At 39.1% G+C, this 16,790-nt stretch overlaps 1 protein-coding gene and 1 long non-coding RNA gene across 2 annotated transcripts in view; both read left to right on the plus strand.

Moving 5' to 3' along the window:
* The first annotated feature begins 378 nt into the window (after positions 1–378).
* LOC132682698 (uncharacterized) lies at positions 379–1,745 on the plus strand. The gene is made up of 3 exons (XR_009611816.1): positions 379–468; positions 637–759; positions 1,556–1,745. It is a non-coding gene; the product is annotated as an uncharacterized LOC132682698 (long non-coding RNA).
* A 10,796-nt stretch (positions 1,746–12,541) lies between these two features.
* The window catches only part of CMC1 (C-X9-C motif containing 1), a 129,295-nt gene continuing 125,046 nt past the window's right edge, over positions 12,542–16,790 (plus strand). Inside the window, exon 1 of the mRNA XM_081790152.1 lies at positions 12,542–12,628. Coding sequence (XP_081646278.1) covers positions 12,542–12,628 — 87 coding nt within the window. The remainder of the gene's footprint in view (positions 12,629–16,790) is intronic.

Consider the following 16,790-nt stretch of genomic DNA (forward strand, 5'->3'; position numbering starts at 1 on the left):
ATGAAAAGATATGGAAAAACCATAAATGTTTATTACTATGTGAAAAAATATGACAAAGGTATAGTGTGATTCCAACTATATGACATTCTGGAAAAGACAAAATTATGGAGACAGTAAAAATATCAGATTGCCAAGGGCTGAGTTGGGGGTAGGAGATGAATAGAGGATTTTTTTTTTGGCAAGTGAAAGTACTCTGTTACTATAATAATGGATACATGTTATTATATATTTGTCCAAACCCATAGAATGTACAACAGAAATAATGAACCATAATGTGAACCATAATGTATATTATGGAACTTGGGTGGTTATGACGTATCAATGTGGGTCATCAATTGTAACAAATTTACCACTCTGAGAGGGATTCTGATCCCAGGAGAGTCTATGCATACATGGGTCTGGTGTATCTGGGAAATCTCTGTATCTTCCCCTAAATGTTTTTGCAAACATAAGCTGCTCTAAAAGAAGGTGGGTTGTTTTTTTAAGTGACTTTTTAAAAGATCTTAGAGCTACATAATTCATTCCTATTTAAAAAGATATTTCTTCTGAAAATATTATGCCTTGTTAAAAAAATATACGGCATTATAAAAAGTAACTTAACATAGAAAAAAAAATCTGAAGCAGACTTCCCCACAGGCCTACCCCTGCCACTGCTGGTTTCCAAGTTGACATTTGAGTCTCAAGGGTAATCAAGAACATGGAATTCATTCTGAAAATCTCTTCTGCTCGGTTGGAACAACTGTGTTTATAAGGCACATGGTATGATGAAGATTACATTTATTTTAAATTAGTCTGGGGATGGCATTGTTGTTCTAAAAGTCTGAAGGTGGACTCACAAATTTAAGTAGTTCATGTTAGTAGCAAAGCCTGCTGTTTGCTGTAGCAGATGCTGTCAGTGCTCCGCCCATATCCTGTAGGATTTGTCTTACCAAAAGCACCTGTGACTCTGTGCCAGAGGAGAGTTGGGTAGCAGGCTGGAAGTGCTGCGGGGGTTAATACAACTGGGAGGAACCCTAAGCCAATGGCAGATGGCAGTTGTCAGACAAATGGGACAACTTGGTTGGGATAACTCTGAGAAGTGTCTACACTGACTCCCAGGATTCCCCTGCTGAATTAATCTTCAGTTGCCCATTCTTGTAACTTGATTTATAGTGTACCCTTTATTAGCTAGCTTCCTTCCTTCTCTCACTTTCCTACTTTCCTTATGTTTCCTAGTTTCGTCTCCTAAACACACAACTTACACATTGTTTTAGGATCTGCTTCTAGGGTAACCCAAACTAAGACCATTATCTTCTCAATAGCTATTGCCTTCTTCCTTGTTAACATGACTTCAGTTTTCCTGAAGTTCCCACCCCCCTCCCTGACATCATGGGCTGGCTCATATCACCCCAAGGAAGGGATCCTAACTAGTCTAGATCAATTATGGCATTCTTGTTCTAGCGTGAGCAGTTAGCTCAGATATGACCAATAAGACATGATAGAGAGTCAGCTAGAGGACTTTAGAGACAAAGGAAAAGCCAGCTTATTTTCAGCCCCTGAATTTTTTCATGTCTAGGTGAGATGCTGGAACTGGTATAGTCATCTTACAACAATGAGAGGAAATATTGGAAGGAAGAGTCAACACAAAGAGGGCAGAGCCACAAGAACTCCCAAGAAGCAGAGTCAGAGTCCTAATTATATTCTATCTGGAGTTGCTTTGTCTTTGGAATTCATGCTATGTGAAATAATTCCTTTTGTTTAAAGCAGTTGAGTCAGGATTTTTGTTACTATAGGTAGAAATCATCTAATTAATAAATTTTCTTTACGGCAGAAAAAACAAAACATAGTCCCTAGAATGCTGAGAGAATACATATGGCCACTGAAACAGGAATCAAGTACCAAAAGGAGTCAAACAGACATCAGCAGAAATAATTCAGGGTCAGGGAAAGGGGATGTGGAATCATATTCACCAAGCAATGATGGCACACAAAGCTAGAATGTACAAACCAGATAAGTAGGGCACCAAGAGTGGATAATCATCCAAGCTGTCTCCTTCTTTCCTCCCTCCCTTCCTTCCTTCCTTCCTTCCTTCCCTCATTCTTTCCCTCCTTCCCTCCTTCCTTCCTTCCTTCCTTCCTTCCTTCCCTCCTTCCTTCCCTCATTCTTTCCCTCCTTCCCTCCTTCCCTCCTTCCTTCCTTCCTTCTTTCCTTCCATTGTCATCATTGAGCACATACTCTATTCCAGACACTTCTAGGAATTGAGCACTTAGTGGTGAACAGGATGGACGTGGCCATAGCCCTTGGGAAGCTTGCATCCTAGAGAATCACTGGCAAGTTAGAGGATAGGAATACATTTTGGAGAAAGAGGAAGGAAAGTGGGCACATGTGTGGGCCCAGGTAAAACTCTGTCAAGGCAGCTGGATGCTCCATATGCTGCTTTCCCACCATATGTAGCTATTTCCACTCCAGGCCTCAAAGGAGCCAAGAACGACTTCAGACTTGAGACATTATCAGTGACTAAGGCACCCCCAAACAAAGGAAACTCTTCATCGGCCCCAATGGAAGTCCTATAAACTGGGAAATATTGTTAAAATGGCCCTCTGGGAGATAAAAGTCCCCTTTATCATAAATATGCCATGAGATGGAGACTGGTACTTGGCAAATGATTTTTTTCCTCACATAAGGAATGACCTAAGTTTGGGGACACCAGGTAAGATCAACCAAAAAGCTACCTGGAAATCTGTGTTGACTGGTCCTTGCTCAGCAGGGAGAAATGCTGTGATATCTTCATGGGCACAAAAAGGATGATAGCCACTCAGACACACATTTGCTATAGCCTAATTGCAGGAAAACATGGAAGAAGGGAAGTCTTAACTCCTTTTTATCCCCATGGGATAAATTATTCTAGAACTAAAAGAAAAACAGGGCCAAAAATTAAAACTGTACTTGTTTCTCTTCTTGGAATTTATGCCATAAAAAATGTGAATCTTGGGGGCGCCTAGATGGCTCAGCTGGTTAAGAACTTACTCTTGGTTTCGTCTCAGGTCATGATCTCAGGACTCGTGGGTTTGAGCCTCGCATTGGGCTCTGCACTGACAGCATGGAGCCTGCTTAGGATTCTCTCCCTCTCTCTACCTCTCTGTCCCTCCCCCACTCTCTCTCTCAAAAAAAAACTTTATAAAAAAACCTGAATCTTGAAGATGGCAGGTACCCATTCCTTAGCGTAGAGTTATAAACTGACCTCAAAATCTTAAATGTGAAGTGCAGCATTATTTACACAATTTGAATGTAGATTATGCTTTCTTATTTATGAGTGTCTGAGATTTACGAAAATGTTTTACTGAATGTTTACCATTTGTACATTAAATCTGATAACACCTTTTTTTTTTGCACTGTCTTGCAGATGGCTGTGTTACCTATTGTTCTGCTTTGTATGTGCTACGCTTTGTTTTCAAACATACCAAAAATATCCACACATGCACATTTGTTCTCTCTTTTCAAGGTAAAATGGCTGGTAATTATGTTATAAAAATATATGATTGTTGCTAAAAATGTGTGGTTTTTGTGCATTTTATGGAAGCATAAAGACTACCTTTGATTCATTTATTTATTTATTCAATCAACTAATATTCGTAGACCCCAATTGCATGCTTGATGCTAGAATACTGGACTAGAAGTTAGATTTGTCATTGTAAGTCTGTTTGTAGAAACTGTTTCCACCATTGCCTTAGAACTAGTTATCCATGAATTATTAGTATCAAAGTCTAAATAATAAATAACTATCAGATGGCAAACAGGAAGAAGTCAAAAAACAGGAGAGCTTTGGTAAGATGTGAGAAAAGCAGAGTCAGAGCAAGGCCAGATTCAGATACTAAAATTCACAGAACTGAAGATACAAGATTTAAAAAAATGATCGGGAGAGACTCTGAAGACCATGGGAAAAGCTGAGAGGCCAATAGGCACAGAAGCTTTCAAAAAAAAAGGAAAGCGTACTTTAGTCAGTGTTTGGTTGGTATGAGCAAATTTAATTGACAGAAAACCATATCAAAAACTATGAGTCTCATTCTTTGGTCCCAACTGGCACCTGAAAGGTGCATCTGGTAGCACCAACAGAGCACTATTTTCGACTACCTGAGACTTCATCACTTCCTCACAGAAAACCAATCCCTCTATAATCACTCCTTATGTTTTTTTCCTCCCAAGTGTCAGTTGATGTCTAACTATGAAGGCAGAATTCCAATACTGTATCGTAAGTGGTGCAATATGATTTATCCTGCCGTACCAACCTGTAGAGCATCCTCTTCGATCATGACATAATAGTCGTTTACGCTACCTAAACATCCCTATCTTCTAAGCTGCAAAGAACACATCATCAAAGTCAACAAGTTGGAAGAAGGCAGACTGGAGGACGGCAAGTTACAAACTAAGAGAAGCCCCCATACATGCAGAAATCTTGATGGGAGAGGTAAGACGGTTGGCAGGCTAATGCTCAGAAAGCACTGGAATCTAAAGAGCAAACTCTGATCAGTGGTATACATTCAGAAATGTAGCTTTATCATTTTTCTCAGAATTAATCAGTCCCTAGAAACTGAATAAATTAACTACATCCAAACAGATGGAAATATATATGAGTGGGCCACTTAGTTTTTTGTGATCAAAATCCTTATGTCAGCTTTCCCAAGCACAAGGGACTTATAAAACTCATCTGGAATTTTCTTGGAGATCATAGATGTAGAATAACAAAAGTTGGGGTGCCTGGGTGACTCAGTCAGTTAAGCGTCCAACTTCAGCTCAGGTCATGATCTCATAGTTCCTGAGTTTGAGCCCCACATCGGGCTCTGTGCTGACAGCTCAGAGCCTGGAGCCTGCTTCGGATTCTGCGTCTCCTCTCTCTGTCCCTTCCCCATTTGCACTCTGTCTCTCTCTCTCTCTCTCAAAAATAAATAAACATTTTAAAAGTTTGTAAAAAGAATAACAAGAGTTGAAGAGCCTTAAATGGTCTTTTATCCATGAAGTAGTGGACTTACTCTCTTCTATGTCTTCTAAATGCTCATGCCAGGCAGGTGGGCTGTGGGGCTCTGAACACGGCATCATTTCCAGAACGTAAGCTCTGAGAATCAGGAATGAGCACTGGAATGTAGCAGAGCTGACCCAGAGTCTATTGTATAAAGCAAGTAGAGAAGGATGTGAGTTATTCAAGATCCCAAGAGTCCAAAGGAAAATCATGGCTGAAGCAAAGGGGGAAGTTAAGTTTCGAGCAGAAAGGAGGTGAAGTCCAGAGAGAGTCTTGGGATGTGGAGTTATAGTCAGAGACCTTTATCTGGGGCACTTATGGGCCTCAACAATAAATGGAGACAGGTCTGTCAAGGGCTGATCTATCTGAACCAAGTGGTTCAGATTCATGACAGTATTCACTGGAGTGCCACTGACTGGAAACTTTTGTGCTCCTACAGTCTACTGGATAAAAACTGACAGAGTTACCTCTTCCTTTTCTGAACTTGAAAATTACCACCTTTCTCTATGCAAACTATGAAATCTTTAACTAAACTACTAATCCTTGATTAATCTTTAATTAAATGTTAATGGCAAGACTGAAGTACAAAAATCAAGGTCTGACAAGTCATTTGGTCACTCTTCCTATGCATTCCATAGATAGGAGAAGACAAATTGTAAAATTATTTAGTATTATATTTCCTTAGGAATTTTGAAGATAGTGGATTAAACCCAATACAGCAAGCACAATGATCATCTCTGTTTGATACTCTCTGCTCGCCCCTCAACATCCATTCTAACATCATCTGCCCTGCTCTGAGCTACAGAAAGCCATCTTTTTTGGATACATCAACCAGTTTGATGGCTTCTTTTTTTTTAGTTTTTATTTTAATTCTAGTTAGATTTAATTCTAATATAGTATAGACTAATACAGTTAGTTTAATTCTAATATAACACTGTTATATTAGTGTTATATTAATTTCAGGTGTACAATATAGTGATTCAACACTTCCATACATCACCCATTGCTCATCGTGACAAGTCCACTCCTTAATCCCCATCACCTAGTTCACCCATCCCGCCACCACCTCCCTACAGGTACCCGTCAGATTGTTCTCTATAGCTGAAGAGTCTGTTTATTGGTCTCTCTCTATTTTTTTCTTTGTTTGTTTTGTTTCTTAACATAAGTTTCTTTACATATGAGTAAAATATTATGGCATTTGTCTTTCCCTGATTGACTTATTTTGCCTGGCATTATACTCTCTAGCTCCATTCATGTCATTGCAAATGGCAAGATTTCATTCTTTACCCATTCATCAGTCCATGGACACTTGGGTTGCTTCCATGGCTTGTCTGTTGTGAATAATGCTGCTATAAACACTGGGATGCATGTATCCCTTTGAATTTTTTATATATCTTGAATTTTATTTATTTATTTATTTATTTATTTATTTATTTATTTTATTATTTATTTATTTATTTATTTATTTATTTTATTATATATCTTGAATTTTTGTATAAATCCCCAGTAGTGCCACTATTGGATCATAAGATAGTTCTATTTTTAACTTTTTGGGGAACCTCCATCCTGCTTTCCACAGTGGCTGCACCAGTTTGCATTCCTACCAAGAGTGCACAAATGTTCCTTTTTCTCAACATCCTCACCAACACCTACTGTTTCTTGTGTTGTTGATTTTAGCCATTCTGACAGGTGTAAGGTGATATCTCGTTGTAGTTTTGATTTGCATTTCCCTGATGGTAACTGACGATGAGCATCTCTTCATGTATATGTCAGCCATCTGGATATCTTCTTTGGAGAAATATCTGTTCGTGTCTTCTGGCATTTTTTAATTGGATTATTTGCGTTTTGGGTGTTGGGTTGTATCAGTTCTTTATATGTTTTGGATACTAGCCCTTTATCAGATATGTCATTTACAAATATCTTCTCCCGTTTCACAGGTTGTCGTTAAGCTTTGTTAATTATTTCCATTTCTGTGCATAAGCTTTTTATTTTGATGTACTCCCAACAGTTTATTTTTGCTTTTGTTTCCCTTGCTTCTGGAGATATATCTGGAAAACTCTTGCAATGGCGAGTATCAGAGAGGTTACTGCCTATGTTCTCTTCCAGGATTTTTATAGTTTTATGTCTCACATTTAGGTCTTTAATCCATTTTGAGTTTATTTTTGTGTATGGTAGTAGAAAGTGGTCCAGTTTCATTCTTTTGCATACTGTCCAGTTTTCCCAACACCATTTTTTTAAGACACTGTCTTTTTCCCATTGGATATTCTTTCTTGCTCTGTCAAAGATTAATTCACCATACAGTTGTAGGTTTATTTCTGGGCTCTCTATTCTGTTCTATTGATCTGTGTCTATTTTTTGTGCCAATACCATATTGTTTTGATTACTACCACTTGAAGCCCAGAATTGTAATACCTCCAGCTTTTCTTTCCTTTATCAAGATTGCTTTGGCTATTCGGGTCTGTGGTGGTTCCATATAAATTTTAGAATTCTTAGGGGACCTGGGTGGCTCAGTCAGTTAAGTATCCAACTCTTGATTTGGGCTCGGGCCTATTGGTTTTTGTTTTTTGTTTTTTTGGCTTTTTTAGTTTCTATATCATTTTTTCCTGCTCTAATCTTTATTATTTTCTTCCTTCTCCTGGTTTTAGGTTTTGTTTACTGTTCTTTTTCTAGCTCCTTTAGGTGTAAGGTTAGATTGTTTGGGATTTCTCTTGCTTCTTGAGGTAGACCTGTATTGCTCTAAAATTCCCTCTTAGAACCACTTTTACTGTACCCCAGATGTTTGGAGAGTTGTGTTTTCATTTTCATTTGCTTCCGTGTACTTTTTAATTTCTTTTTTTATTTCCTGGTTGACACATTAATTGTCTAGTAGCATGTTATTTAACATCCATGTATTTGTGGTCTTTCCATATTGTTTGTTTGGTTGACTTCTAATTTCATAGCATTGCACTCAGAAAAGATGCATGGTTTGATTTTGAATTTCTTGAATTTGTTGAGACTTGTTTTGTGGGCTAAAAGTAATCTGTTCTGGAGAATGCCCTGTGTGCACTTGAAAAGAATGTGTATTCTGCTATTTTAGGATGAAATGCTCTGAATGTATGTGTTAAATCCATCTGGTACAGGGTGTCATACAAAGCCATTGTTTCCTTGTTGATTTTCTGTTTAGATGGCCTGTCCATTGATGTAAGTGGGATGTTAATGTCCCCTACTATTATTGTATTATTATCAATTAGTTCCTTTGTGTTTATTATGAACTGTTTTATGTATTTGGGTATTCCTGTGTTGGCTGTATAAATATTTACAACTGTTATGTCTTCTTGTTGGATTATCCCCCTTATTATTACATAGTGTCTATCTTTGTCTCTTGTTACAGTCTTTATTTTAAAGTCTATTTTGTCTGATAAAAGTATTGCTGTTTCAGCTTTTTTTTTTTTTTTTTTTTGACATCCAGTTGCATGATAGATGTTTCTCCATCCTCTCACTTTCAACCAGCAGGTGTCTTTAGGTCTAAAATGGGACTCTTGTAAGCAACACATAGATGGGTCTTATTTCCTTATCTATTCTGTCACCCTATGTGTTTTGCTTAGTCCATTTACATTCAAAATAATTATTGATAGATATGTATGTATTGTCATTTTATTACTTGTGTTGTGGTTGTTTCTGAAGATTTTCTCTGATCTTTTCTTGTCTTTCATGTTTTGCTGATTTTCTTTAGTGATATATTTGGATTTCTTTCCCTTTATTCTTTGCATATTTGTTGGTGGATTTTGATATATGGTTACCATTAGCTTTGTATATAAGCTTTTCTGCATAGCAGTCTATATGAAGTTGATGGTCATTCAAGTTCAAACCCTTTGTTTTCTCCTGTCCTTGCCACATTTTAGGTATATGTTATTATAATTTATATCTTGTTTTTGTAAGTTGCTTGACAGATTTTTTGCAGAAACATTCATTTATACTGTTTTTTGTGTTTCCTACCTCCGTACTGTCACTTTTGTCTCTCCTTTTCTCTGCAAGTGTCCCCTTTAATATTTCCTGTAGAGTTGGTTTAGTGGTCACAAATTCTTTTAGCTTTTGTTTGCCTGAGAAACTCTATACCTCTTCTGTTCTGAGTGACAGCCTTGCCATATAGAGTATTCTTGTCTACAGATTTTTCTCATTCAGCACTTTGAATATATCATGCAACTCTCTTCTGGCTTGTAAAGTTTCTGTTGAAAAATCTCCTGCTAGCCTTATAGGTTTTCCTTTGGAAGTTAATGACTTCTTTTGTCTTGCTGCTTTAAAAAAATTTTTTTCCCGTCTCAGTATATTTTGCAAATTTAATTACAATATGTCTTGCTGTTGGTCTGCTTTTGTTGATTCTGTTCAGACTTTTCTGTGCCCCCTGGAGCTGGATATCTGTTTCCTTCCTCAGATTTGGGGAGTTTTCAGCTATTATTTCTTCAAATGCATTTTCTACCCCGTTTCTCTCTCTTCTTCTTCTGGGACTCCTCCAATATGAATGTTATTACATTAGATGGAGTCACTGAGTTTCCTAAGTCTATTCTTATTTTGCATAATTTTTTTTCTTTCTTTTTATTCAGCTTGATACTTTTCAGGTCACTAATTTGTTCGTGTGCTTCTTCCATCCCACTGTTTACTCCATCAGGTGTGTATCTCATTTCATTTATTGTGCCCTTTATCTCTGCCAGGCTATTCCTTATCTCTATGATAAGGGTGTCATCATGTCTCCCAGTTTTTCTCAAGTCCAGTGAGTATCCTTAAGATCATTGCTTTAAATTCTCTATCAGGCATGTTACTTACATCTATTTTGATTTGATCTCTGACTGTGGCCTTGTCCTGCTCTTTCATTTGAGATAAACTTATCTCCTTTTTTCTCTGCCTCTCTGTACCTGTTCTGTGTCTTAAGAAAGTCATCTGTGTCTTCTGCTCTTGAAAGTACTGACTTTGTGCAGAAGAGGTCATGGAGTGCCCTGCAGTTCAGGGTCTCCTGTTCACCAGAACCTGGCACTTCAGGAGAGTATCCTATTGTGTTGTTTATGCCTTGCTGTTGTGTCTCAGTCACTTTTCCTTTCAGTTCAGTCATCTGCACTGACTCTCTGCCTATTGTGGTTTTTGCTTGCTCTCTGTGGTGTTATTGGGACACAATCAGGGCAGCCCTGGGGGGGGGGGTATGCCCACTGGGGACATTGGGAACAGGGTGATGATGATAGCCAAATTTGAACTGGGCCTTTAGTCCTATGTGTGATCCCCTGAAGCACTGCGGTAGCTGGAGGATGCATGCCAGGGTGGCCATGGGCGTGCAGCTGTGCGCAGTGCAATGAATCAGCATGTGGTGGAAGCTGTGCACCCTCCCCTCAGGACTTTAACAAAATTGCCCCGAGCCCAGGCCTGAGGCTAGCAGGCTTGGAGTGGGTGAGTCCTTAGGAGAGCTCGTGGGCATGGTGCATTGCTAGCGGGTTAGCAAGTGTCCGTGCAGCCCTACCTCCTGCAGGTGTCTCTGTGCTTATGCTTGAGGATAGGGGAGTAAAATGGCACCTGCCAGCTCCCTCATTTTCAGAGAAGTCCTCCCAACAAACTCTGAAATCAGTATGAACGATTTGCTGTTGTTTCTCAATATTATTTTGAGATTCATTCACATTGCTGTATGTAGCTATAATTCATTCATGTTTTATTACACCTGAAGTTAGTTATCCACTCTCCTGTCTGTGTCTATTTAGATTATCTTTGGGGTTTGTTATGAAAAAATTTGCTTCACACAGGGACAAGAATTTCTCAACTCTAGAGTATATACCTAGGAGTGGAATTGCTCGATTGTAGGATATGTTAATCTTTGCCTTTTATCAGATAATACCTAGTTCTTTCCTAAAATGTTTTTGCCAAATTGTGCTCTCATAAGGAATGTATAAGACTTCTTGTTCTTCTATGTCTTGACAATAAGACTGACTTAACATATTTACATTATTCTTTATTTTCCCTGCCATGACTGAGAATAGGAGCAAAAAGTAAATTACATCAGTTATAGAAAACAAAGACAGCTGTATGTTTTTGTTCACTAATTCACTTATTCAACAAATACTGAAAACCTGCTTCATATTAGACACTATTCTAGGCACTGTGGATACATCAGTATACAAAACAAATTTCCTGACCTCATGGAACTGATATCATATAAGAAGGAGACAGACAATAAATGAGAAAAATAAGTAAAATATGTAACATGCTGGAAACTGATCAATATACTGATGGAAAAAAAACTACACAATGAGGGAAGACAGGGTATGTTGGAGTGAAAAGGGGGTACAAGGGGCGCCTGGGTGGCACAGTCGGTTAAGCGTCCGACTTCAGCCAGGTCACGATCTCGCAGTCCGTGAGTTCGAGCCCCGCGTCAGGCTCTGGGCTGATGGCTCGGAGCCTGGAGCCTGCTTCCGATTCTGTGTCTCCCTCTCTCTCTGCCCCTCCCCCGTTCATGCTCTGTCTCTCTCTGTCCCAAAAATAAATAAAAAACGTTGAAAAAAAAAAAAAGAAAAAAAAAGAAAAGGGGGTACAATTTTAAATTGGATGTTGGAAGAAGCCCTTCCTGAGAAGAGGACATCTGTGTAGAGCCTACAAGGAGGTAAAGGAGGAGCAATGAATAGTCTGGGAAAACAGCAAGTGCAACAGCCCAGAAGTGGGAGCACATCTGTTATGCTCATGGAAGAGCAAAGTGGGAAGTATGTGTGGCTGAGTGAGGACAAGAGTAATGGGGTTAAAATCAGTAAAAGAAAGATGAATCAAGTAAGGCATTTAGGTCATTTAAAGGACATTGACTTTTATTCTATGTGATACAGAAAGTCCTTGGATAGTTTTGAGCAGAGTGTGACATGACATGTATTTTAAGTGGATCATTGGCTTCTGGGTTGTGGATAGACTATAGGAGACTTGGAAACAGGGGAACACATTGGAAATGAAAGCAATAATTCAGTAGATTGATAACATAATATAACAGATGTTACTGGTTAGAACCTGGATAATAATGCTAAGGTGAGGAGATTTCAAAATAGAGCACAGTTTGCTGATGGACTGGATGTCAGAGGTGGAGAAAGTTGTCAAGGATGATTCCAACACTGTTGACTTAAGCAACCATAAGGGCAGAGGTGCCATTAATTAAACCATAAAAGGATGCAAATAGGACAGGTTTGGGGGTGTTGGTCAGAACTGACTTCTGAAGACGTTAAGTTTGAGATGTCCATTAGACATTCATGCAGATATGTTAAATGTGCAGTTGTTTATATGAAAATGGAGTAGGGTTTCTCCATATCAGCACCATTGACATTTGGGACTGGATAATTCTTTGTTGTGGGGAGATGTTCTGTGCATTGTTAGATGTTTAGTAGCATCCCTGATCGCTACACATTAGATGCAAGTAGCACCCATTCCCCCAGTTGTGACAATCAAAATATAGCTAGTCATTGCTAAATATCCCTTAGGGTCGGAGTAGGGGCCATGATTGTCCTGGGGTAAGAACCACTAGAATGGAAAAGTCTGGGCTGAAAATATAAATTGGGAATCATGAGTACCCAGATTGAGGTCATTCGACCAGTTGATATCATCAAAGGGCAGATGGAAAAGAGAAGAGGTCCAAGGGCTGAGATTGGGGTGAGGGCTTTCAAAATATGGAAGTCAAGGAGATAAGGAGGAACTGGAAAAGGTTCAGCAAAAGAAACACATAAGGAACATCAATTAGATGGGCAGAAAACTAAGAGAATGTGATGTTCCAATGGGGAAAAAAGTTTATCATAAAAGGAGGGAGTATACAACTGTGTCAGATACTGTTGATAAATAAAATAAGGGCTGAGAATTGATAATTGAGTTTATTATCATGGAAGTTTTTGACGGCTTTGTCATTATCTATTTTGTGTAAAGACTAGGGCAAAAATACATTTCTAATTGATTCCAGAAATAATGGAAGAAAAAGAATTATAAGCATTGAGTACAAAATGATATTTTTCAATGAGCTTGCTATAAAGGGAAAGAGAGACATCAGGAATCAAGTAGAAGGAGAAGTGGACACAGTGGGGAGGAAGGCAGAGGATGTTTTTATAATGATGCAAAAATAAATCCAGTTCAGAGGGAAATTTTGATGATGCATAAGACAGGGGAAAAAAACCTTAGAGTGGTATCCTTGGGTAAGCAAAAGGGAACTGATCACAACATTTGAGTCATGATATGTACATTTCAATACATTTCATTGATGCCAAGATTTTGCTAAGTTTGAGATACACACAGTAGATACCCATATCCTCTTGACACGTTCTGTCCTGTGCTTGCCTACAGTTTCCACTGAGAGCACACCATGAGGGCTTTCTCTGACTGGAAGAGCAGATTTGGTTCTCAGATACTGACCCTTCCTCCCCCAAGCAGTCGTTAGCCAATGACAGACGCGAGTTGGAGTATAAGTACCTCAGGGTCTTCACCCTTGGTGAGCAGGCAGCTCTAAGTACGTTGCTCCTCCAGGAGCCATCTCCTCCAGGTCTCTAGGAGAACTGGATCCCAGTTGCCCTTGGCCTTAACCTGCTTCTTAGCTCACCCCATACTGTCTGCTTTCCTTTCTCTGTCTCACTTGTCCACACTCCTACAGTGCTCGTGCCTCCTGGGGTCACATCCTAAATAAGCTATTATACTCAAATCCTTATCTCAGTGTCCACTCTGGGGAAACCCAACTCAAGATGGTGTAAATTCAAATAACTTTGAGTAAGCTGTACCTCCTAGTTACTAGAATACAACACTCCTTACAGGTTGCATAGAAAAGTTGTCATTCCAGACCAACTTCGAACAATGTCTATATGCCTTAGCAAACTCAGCCCATTATATTAAATTACTGAGTGGAGTATTTATCCTGACAAAAATGGCCCCATATCTGTGCCCGAGTGTCATTCTTGGTCACATCAGCATGACAGCACTAAGTGTTTAGCTTGAATAAGTGGCTCTCTGTCCTTTGATAATACACCACACTTCCGGCATTCTGCTTGCTATGATTTTCAGCTCCATCAGGGGAAGCCTAAGACATCTCAGAATTCCCAGAGATTTTCAAACTGTGCTTCATTTGTTCTTTTATGCACTCAATCTGCCTTGTCCATTTGAACTAGATTCACCAGGGAATACAACTAGATAGCCACTTTGTTTGTTTTTTCTTTTTGTACTCTCTAGCCTGCCATTTCATTTTTAATCTTAATTGTTGTGTAGCTTCCTCATCCCCCATTCACCTCATCTCACTCATCTTTCATTTGAAACCTCATGGGGTTGGGAAACCATAACATTGCTCTTTCTCTTAATACCAGAAGATTTGATTTTGCACAGTTAGGTATAGTAGCTAATATTTATGTAGTGCTTTATATGTTTCCAAGAGACTATTGTAAGTGATTCCATGAATTTTTTTATACCAACTCTGTGTAGCAGGTACGATTATTATCTCCATTTTATGAGATTAAGTTCTTGTGAATTTTTATTGGCACATTTTGAATTCCACAGCACCTCAGGGTTAGAAACAACGATGAAAGTCCCCGTAGGTGATCTTTTCTTGATAGATAGATTTTTTTCCTGATAAATGAAGATGGTTGCCAGTACTCCCATGATAATTATATACCCAAACCTTTGAAATAGTCTACAGGTTCTATGCACTGAATTATGTCCTCCCCAAATTCATATGTTGAAGTGCTAATCCCCAATGTTAGGGGATTGGGAATTATTTAGGTTTAGGTGACATCATGAGGGTAGAGCTCTCATGATGGGGTTAGTTCCCCTATAAGAAGATACCAGATAGCTTGTTCTTGCCATCTCTCTGCATGTGAGAACACAGCAAGAAGATGGCTGTCTGCAAACCAGGGAGACCATTCTCACCAGGAGCCAAATTGGCCAGCACCTTGATCTCGGCTCCCCAGTCTCCAGTGCTATGAGAAATAAACGTGTTATTTAAGGCACCCAGTCAATGGTTTTTGTTAGGATAGCCTGGGCCGACTAAGACAACAGGTTTCTGCAGGGCCCAGCCCTGGCCTCTCTCTTTAGGCCAATGTCACATTATTGTGCTCCCTTTACTCTGACACTAGTCACAGAAGCTTCATCCTGTATTTCCAATGCAACATGTCCCTCTATTTCAGCACTTTAATAAATCCTGTTTCCAATGTCTTGTACTACGTGGTAGACAAAATAACAGCCCCCAAAGATGTCCATGTCCTAATGCCCCAAACCTGTGAGTTGGCTACTCTACATGACAAGGGCACATTGCAAATGTGATTAAGTTAAGGATCTTGAGAAGGGAAGATTATCTTGGATTATCCATGTGAGTCGATGTAATCAAATGGGAGGGAAGAAATTTGGAATCAGAGGGAAGGAGATATGACCACAGAAACAGAGCTTAGAGAGATGCCATCACTAAAGAGGGCCATGAGTCAAGGCATGTGGCAGTCTCTAGAATCAACAAAAGGCAATCTTTTCCTTAAGCAGCTTTTGTCCTAGAGAACGAAGGAATTCATTCAGAAGGAATGAAGCCGTGCTGACTCATCCTAGACTTCTAGACTCCAGAATTATGAGATAATAAATTATGTTTATTTATTCCTGCAATTGTTCGTGGTAATGTGTTAAAGCAGCAAGAAGAAACTTCCCTCTTCATTTTAACTCATTTATCCTTCAGATTTTGATTCAAATATCACTTCGTCAGGGGAAAGAATATCACTTCCCTTCCACTTTGACTGCAAACACATCCAAATAAAATGCCCCTGTCACATTTTTACAGCATGCTATACTTCTACTCTGAGACCCTTAACATTGTTAGATAATTTGATTAATAACTGTGTAAACCCCAGCATTAGAACTTCCATGAGGGCAGGGCCTGTGCTGTCTTTTCTCACCATCATATTTCTAGCGTCTCATACTGTAATATCACAAGCACTCAATAAATGGTTGCCTAATGAACAAATAAATAAATGAAGTAATTAATATAGGGTATGAAAATGATTTGATAGCTCTAAAAGGGACATAGGAATATTGTTGTTATAATTTCAACTGAAATGAAAATCAATGAAAATCAATGCTCTCTATTAGAGGTATCCTAATAGTCTAGGGAGCATTACTCCTATATTAAAAGGGCATCAGAAGTTTATAATCAGAAACAGTTGCTGCTTAATGAGAGGGTGGAAACTCTCTCCTACTTTCTGTCCTATTTCCATTCTCCTCTAAGTTATAGCTCTTCTTGTTTCCATCAGTTCAAATATATGAAATTGCTTTTATAACTCTATTAGTCAAGATAATTCTTGCTGTGGTGTGGTAACAAACCTCCAAATCTCAATGGTTTCATACACAGATAAACTGACTTCTTATTCCAGGGGCACCTGGGTGGCTCAGTTGGTTAAGTGTCCGACTTCAGCTCAGGTCATGATCTTGGTTTGTGAGTTCAAGCCCTGCGTTGGGCTCTGTGCTGACAGCTCGGAGCCTGGAGCCTGCTTCAGATTTGGTGTCTCCCTCTCTCTCTGCCTCTCTCGTGCTCATGCTCTGTCTCTCTCTGTCTCTCAATGATAAATAAACGTTAAAAAAAATTTTTTTTTAATGACTTCTTGTTCTTGCAAAGTCTGCACAGGGTCGACAGAGTCGACTTCCATCTGGCAATTCAAGAATTCAGGCTCCCTTCATCTTGTGATGTCACCATTTCAACCTGTAGCTTCCAAGGCTTTTGTGTCATGACAAAGCATGAAGAACTCATAGTCTTTAACTACCTGTGTCCTTGGTATCATTTCCACTCATGAGCCATTGACCTAAACTTGTTGCC

Source organism: Panthera onca, chromosome C2 (genome assembly GCF_046562875.1).
Source record: "Panthera onca isolate mPanOnc1 chromosome C2, mPanOnc1 haplotype 2, whole genome shotgun sequence".
NCBI classification, from domain to species: Eukaryota; Metazoa; Chordata; class Mammalia; order Carnivora; family Felidae; genus Panthera; species Panthera onca.